The sequence below is a fragment of the Dendrobates tinctorius genome, unplaced genomic scaffold (assembly GCF_039654945.1).
Source record: "Dendrobates tinctorius isolate UK_male_01 unplaced genomic scaffold, ASM3965494v1 ptg000273l, whole genome shotgun sequence".
Classification (NCBI taxonomy): domain Eukaryota; kingdom Metazoa; phylum Chordata; class Amphibia; order Anura; family Dendrobatidae; genus Dendrobates; species Dendrobates tinctorius.
In genome coordinates, this window is record NW_027361940.1 from 2,966,040 (window position 1) to 2,973,031 (window position 6,992).

At 48.5% G+C, this 6,992-nt stretch overlaps 1 protein-coding gene across 1 annotated transcript; it reads left to right on the forward strand.

Moving 5' to 3' along the window:
• Window positions 1–5,641: 5,641 nt before the first annotated feature.
• LOC141072477 (olfactory receptor 52K2-like) lies at window positions 5,642–6,583 on the forward strand. Its single transcript, XM_073559751.1, has one exon. It carries the CDS (start codon window positions 5,642–5,644, stop codon window positions 6,581–6,583), a length of 942 nt encoding a protein of 313 aa, XP_073415852.1.
• The last annotated feature ends 409 nt before the right edge of the window (window positions 6,584–6,992 follow it).

Here is a 6,992-nt window from a genome sequence, read left to right on the forward strand (position 1 = left end):
TTCTTGAGTGCCCATACTACTGCCAGGCACTCCTTCTCGATGGCCGCATAGCTTACTTCGCGGGGAAGTAGTTTCCGACTCAGGTAAGCTACTGGGTGGTCTTGACCGTCCGGCCCGACTTAGCTCAGCACTGCCCCGAGTCCAAACATAGAAGCGTCGGTGTGAACCAGGAAACGTTTAGTTGGATCGGGTGCGGCCAATACCGGGGTATTTGTGAGGGCGTCCTTTAGCTGGCGGAAGGCTTCCTCACACTCGGGGGGTCCAGGTTACCTGGCGGGGGAGGTTCTTACGGGTCAGATCAGTGAAGGGCTTGGCTATGCTGCTGTAATTGGGGACAAATTTCCTATAATACCCTGCTGTCCCTAGAAACGCCATGACCTGGGTTTTAGTGCGTGGGATGGGCCATTTGGCTATGGCCTCAATCTTGGCTGGTTCTGGTCGCTGTTTTCCACTTCCCACCCAATGTCCTAAATACTGAACCTCTGCTTTGCCCACGTGACACTTGTTGGGGTTCAAGGTGATTCCGGCCTTGTGGATCCTGTCCAATACTGTCTCTAGGTGATTTAGATGCTCATCCCATGTCACGCTGTAGATGGCGATGTCATCCAGGTAGGCACAAGCATAGTCCTGGAGACCATCCAGAAGCCGGTCAGCCAGCCTCTGGAAGGTCGCAGGGGCATTCTTCATCCCGAATGGCGTAACTCGAAACTGGAATAAGCCGAACGGGGTGACAAATGCAGACTTGGAAACAGCGTCAGGACTTAGGGGGATCTGCCAATAGCCTTTGCATAGATCGATGGTGGTCAAATACTTTGCCCCTGCCAGCCGGTCTAACAACTCATCCACACGTGGCATGGGATACGCATCCGTCACCGTTTTCTCATTTAGCTTGCGATAGTCTACACAAAACCGGGTAGTCCCATCCTACTTGGGCACTAACACTACGAGGGATGCCCAGGGACTAGCTGACTCTTCAATGACCCCTAAACGCAACATCTCTTGTATCTCTTGTTGCATCCCTTCTTGTACAGACTCAGGGACGTGGAAGGGGGGTTGTCTCAGGGGGGTCTGATCCTGGGTCTCAACCTTGTGTTGTGCCAGGTGGGTGTACCCCGGTCTCTCCGAAAACATCCTCTGTCGATGCCTCAACAACGCCTCCGCCTGCTGTCTCTCCCGGGGCCCTAGGTTTTCTCCCAAGTGTACCTGGTCCCATGTTTTAGACTGAGTCCTTTCCCCTAAGATATCAGGCAAGGGGAGTACTGCTAAATCCTATGCTTCGGGTGCACAGATGTCCACTACCTCTTCAGGCGCTCCCGGTAGGGCTTCAGCATATTCACGTGGAACACCCGGATAACCCTGGGGTCGTCACAATCGGCGACATTGTAGGTGGTGTCGGCTATTTTCCCCACTACATGGTAGGGCCCCTGCCATGCAGCTTTGAACTTGTTCTGCCTAGTTGGTTCTAACACCAGGACCTTCTGTCCTATCTCAAAGGTGCGTTCTCTGGCCCTACGATCGTACAATACGCGCTGGCGCCGTTGGGCCGCCTGCATGTTCCCACGTACAGCCTGAGTCAGCTCCTGTAGGCAGTCCCGGAATTCCAGCACATAGGGCACAATAGGTATCCCTTCTATGGTTCCCTCCCCTTCCCAGTGTTCCAGCACTAAGTCTAGGGGTCCCCTTACCCGCCTCCCGTATAACAGTTCGAACGGGGAGAACCCTGTGGATTCTTGGGGCACCTCCCGATAGGCAAACAGAAGGTGTGGCAAGAATTTTTCCCAGTCCCTGTAGGTCCTGGTAAAAGTCCCAATGAGTTGTTTTAATGTTCCGTTAAAACGTTCACATAACCCATTGGTTTGCGGGTGGTACGGGGCGCTTCTAATGGACTTTACGCTGCACAGCTTCCACAGGTGGTTGGTCACCTCTGCTGTATACTGGGTACCCTGGTCCGAGATAACCTCCCGGGGAAATCCAACCCGTGAGAAAACCTGGAGCAGGGCAGCCGCCACTGTCTCTGCCAGTATGTTAGGTATTGCAACCACCTCTGGATACCGTGTGGCATAATCTACCACTGTCAATATATACTTTTTCCCTGACGGACTGGGTTTGGCTAACGGCCCTCTCAGATCGACCGCTACTTGGCTAAATGACTCCTCCACAATGGGGAGGGGGTGTAGTTTGGCCTTGCAGTGATCTCCCCTCTTGCCAATGCGCTGGCAACTGTCACAGGTGTGGCAGTACTGATGAACATCATAGGTTACCCCCGGCCAAAAGAAGTTTTGTGTCAGACGATGCCTGGTGCGACTGATGCCGAGGTGCCCGGCTAAGGGTATGTCATGAGAGATTCGCAGTAGCTCCTGCCTATACTTCTTGGGCACTACCATCTGTCGTTTTATAGTGGGGCTTGTCCCTGTGTGGCGCTGCTCTGTAACCCGGTAGAGAAGTCCCTGATCCCATACAAACTGTTCCCCTTCCAGTACTCCTCTCCCCTCCTTTGCCTTCCCACGATACCCCTGTAATGAGGGATCCTCAAGTACCTCCCTTTTAAACTCAGATGGGGTGGCCCAAGAAATGTGTCTGGCTATGGGGATTCGTGTAGGGCTGGGTTGTCTTACCTGGGCCTCCTCTGAGTGTGATTCCGCCTCCGCAGCTCGAGCTTGTCTCCGGTGGTCACAGGATAGGTCTCAGCCAGAGGGGCGACCAAGAATGAAGACAACATGGGCCCCAAGTCATTTCCCAGCCAGACGTCTGCAGGCAAATTCTCCATCAGGCCGACCTCAGCAAGGCCATCCCCGACTCCCCAGTTCATTTGAATTCTGGCAGTGGGCGGTCGATGTATGGCTCCCCCTGCTACACGGACGGCCACTGTCCGGTCCGTCTTCTCTTGGTCCCGGATGAGATGAGGCTTCACAAGGGTCAAAGTTGCTCTGGAATCTCTTAGTCCCTGCATACATTTCCCATTAACCCACATTAACCCACACCGCCTGCACGGGGTCTACTTCATGCAGCACTTCCTCCATCTCTTTCATCCCCGGATTAGTCATAGCCCCCAATGCCGGGTCAGCTTCACCCGGGTAGTAGTGTACAGCAGCCCGGTTGACGGTAGCTGTTCCCGCCTTTGGCCACTGGGTATGCTGAGTCGGATTGGGACATTGTCTTTGCAGGTGGCCCAGGTGATGGCAGGTGTGGCATCGCACCCCAGGGGGACTCTGGTAAGCCGTGGTTTTAGCTGGTCCCCTGACAATTTTCTATGGTTTAGGAGCCTCCAGACCCATGGGAGGGCCCCTAGTGACAGTCTTTGATCCTGTCAACTGAGACCTCCTGGCATCATGATGTTCATCGGCCAGACGAGCGGCCTCCTCAAGAGTCATTGGCCGTCTGTACCGAAGCCATTCTTGTGTCTCGGGGTTTAGTCCAGTAAAGAATCGCTCTAACAAGAAGAGCTGGAGGACGTCCTCCTTAGTGGTTGCTTGGCTCCCTTTTACCCACTGTATTAGTGACCTCGGTAGATTACAGGCCCATTCACCGTGGGTATCTGTTACCTGTTTTATAAGTCCGTGGAACTTTTGGCGGTATGCCTCTGGTGTCAGCGCATACCGGGCCAAGATCACTTCTTTGACCCGCTCATAGTCCATACAGTCCTCATCAGGTACCGTGCGATAGGCGTCTGCTGCCCAGCCTGTCAGCTTGCTGGCCAGAACCTGAACCCAATCCTCCGGCTTCACTTGATGAAGGGCACACTGCCACTCAAAGTCCTGCAGAAAGCCATCAATGTCTTCCTCTGCCTCCCCCAACTGTCGGAAGGCATTATACTGGATCTTTTTGTGGCTTACTGTTGAAGGTACCTGGTCGAAGGTCAGAGCTCCCCCTGCTCGCTGACTCTCCTCTCTCCGCTCTGCCATCTCCATCTTGGCTAGCTCTATCTTGGCTAGCTCTACTTTGGTCAGCTCTGCCATCTCCATCTTGGCTAGCTCTACTTTGGTCCGCTCTGCCATCTTTTCCTTCAGATCAGTAAGCACATCAGCCATCACCTCTCGTATGATCTCTACTGCAGGGTTTGGGTCATAGAACGCCAGTCTGCTCTTTACCTCCCTCTGGAATTCAGTCTCGTCCACGTTCACATTGGGTGGCGCTGCACTGTCGTGTTCCATGATGACTGCTATCAAATCCGCTTTTGTTTTGTTGCTGGAGATTAATCATCGAGCTTCCACCAGGTCTTTTAATGTATTCCTCTTTAACTTCTGGCAGTTGTTTTCCATTCAGTCCTTTACTCCTATAGACGGGGTATCACATCCCACTGCTGCCATCAGTGTAACGGGGTCTTCTGGGCTGTAATACCTCTTACATTACCATCCCATTTCTCAGGAGGTTCACTCTGCTATTCCTCACTTCTGAATGAAGGATGCTGGTTCGAAAGGCTTTGTAACATGGGAACATATAAAAGATCACTGCTACTCCACGTATTTCCAGTGTGACAACATTTTACTCATTAGTCTCAGAATATATATACATACAGAGAGCAGGACAATCAATGTGTGTCTGGCCAGTAGATAACAGGCTCCAATTAAGACGCCAGACCTACATTACAATAGCCGCGGGATTTACAAAAATGGGGGGAGGTCAGAAGTGGGATATCTTGTTTACCTCTGCCCAGGGGGCAGCCGTTTGATTGCTGCATTAAGGGCAAACATCTCACATTCCAACTATCATACATGCATTTCCTATTTGGGATGCTGGGGGGTCTGTAACACATTATATAGTCACTATATGGTAGTTATATCAGTCTGAATAGAGTGGTTTTGGTTAAAGTGATTGTCCAAGCTTGAAATTAAAGTCTACAGTGACTATGTGACTGTGGACTTCTGAATCCACACAGTGCACACATCGCACACTGTGAGTATTCCCCGGTGGAGGAGCTGGGATCATGTGACCCTAACTATGCGATTTGCATGGCCTCGCTCAATACAAATGATTTCAGCAAAGCAGAGTAATTTTACACGAAATGTGGACAGATGTGTGGAAATTGCCTAGTTGTGGTCACATGAAGGCCGCTCCCAAAGCTGGCACTGGAGAATCCTCACAGTGTGCGCTATGAGAATTTAGAAGTCTGAAGTCACATAGACTTTAACCTCAACCCATTTAACAATCAGTATGGTGGTATTATCAATACTGTATATGCTGTTAATATTTGTTTACTGTTTGTTGGTATTTGTCTGTTATATTATAATATTATTATTGCGGTATTATTATTTAATTTTATTTAGCGGTACAGTATTATTAGAATTATTGGTCTTGTAGTAAATCTTGATTTTCTCCAAGCATGGTAATATCAGTATAAGATAGCCACATCTGGGGTTTGGGGGCGAGGACATCATGGGCCTGTGTGATTTCAAATGCCAGGGCTGAATTTTAGTCCCAGTCCGTACCTGGTAATGGCTGTCCTGTCTGGAGAACTTTATATTTAACCCAATAAATTCTCAATCTTCGCCTCACGTCCCTGTGTCGATGGTACAATATTGGGCTCTGAAAGTTAATAAGAAAAGCTTGTCAGATGAGGAAAATAATTATTTTTACATGATATATTATAATGATCTCTTCCTCCTGCTGTCTACTCAGATGATTACCATCCTGTGACTGAATCATGGCGTCCATCAACATGTCCAGCACTTACACACATGTTTTTATCCTGCAGGGGATCCCAGGCTTCGAGTCTTCTTATGTGCTGATTTCAATCCCCCTCTTTGTCATGTACATTTTGTCTCTATGGGGGAACCTCCTGATGCTGCTCCTCATCACGATGGAGTCGCGGCTCCACAGCCCCATGTATTACTTCCTCTATAGCTTGTTCCTCACGGACATAATCCTGTCACATACTATTCTTCTCAAAATGTTCTTCATCTTCTGGCTGAATGACAATGAGATCACCTTTATCTCCTGCTTTACCCAGATGTTCTTCATCCATTGCTTTGCTTCCATAGAGTCCGGAATCCTCCTGGCCATGGCCTTTGATAGATACATCGCTATCTGTAATCCTCTTCATTATGTAAGTACATTAACCAACACATTATTAGTGAAGATAGTTCTAGCCCTGGTGGTACGAGGCACCATCATAGTGATCCCATGTTCTTGGATGGCCAGCAGACTCCCATACTGCAGGAGCCACCAAATTCCTCACTCTTTCTGTGAACACATGGTGGTTGTGAAGTTGGCCTGTGGTGACACCACCATCAACAGTGCCTATGGCTTGACCGTGGTCTTGATGATCATTATATTTGACATATCATGCATTGCCGTATCCTATGCTTTGATACTGAGGGCGGTTTTGAGACTTTCCACCAGGAGCGCCAAGAATAAAGCCTTTGGAACATGTTCATCCCATATTTCCATCATTGTCATGCTCTACACCTTGGCACTGTTTTCCATCGCGACCTATAGAATAGGTCATATAGCGCCATACATCCATGTGATCCTGTCCAACTTCTTCTTCCTGATCCCGTCGACTTTAAACCCCATCATCTATGGTATGAAGGCCCAGGAGATCCGCACTGCAGCTTTCCATCTGTTCACTCATGTTACCTCTTAGTATTTTATCAGATAATTAGAAGTCTGGGATTGTTTATCTTTTTGCCTGTTGAAGATTATAACTTTCCAAAACGCTCTTTCACCTTGCTCATATAAGGCCTTGGTTTTGTGGGATTAGATTTTCTTCTTTTGGTGCCATTTTCATATAATTACATATATTTCAGTGAGTAATTCATATTTTGATGAAAACTAAAAAAAACACTTTTTCACTTTAAATTTTGTAATCGATGTTTAGATTGATGGAGTAAGTTTTCATGGTTCCAGAGGTAACAAACGTGTGAGTAATTATTATCTTTTTGTAACCCACCTTATAAGAAAGTGTATTAAATGTAATAATATTGTGCTTTTGTGCTTGATGTTTAAACATTATAGTTAGTGTTTTTTTTCTATTGCTTTTAATGATATTATGA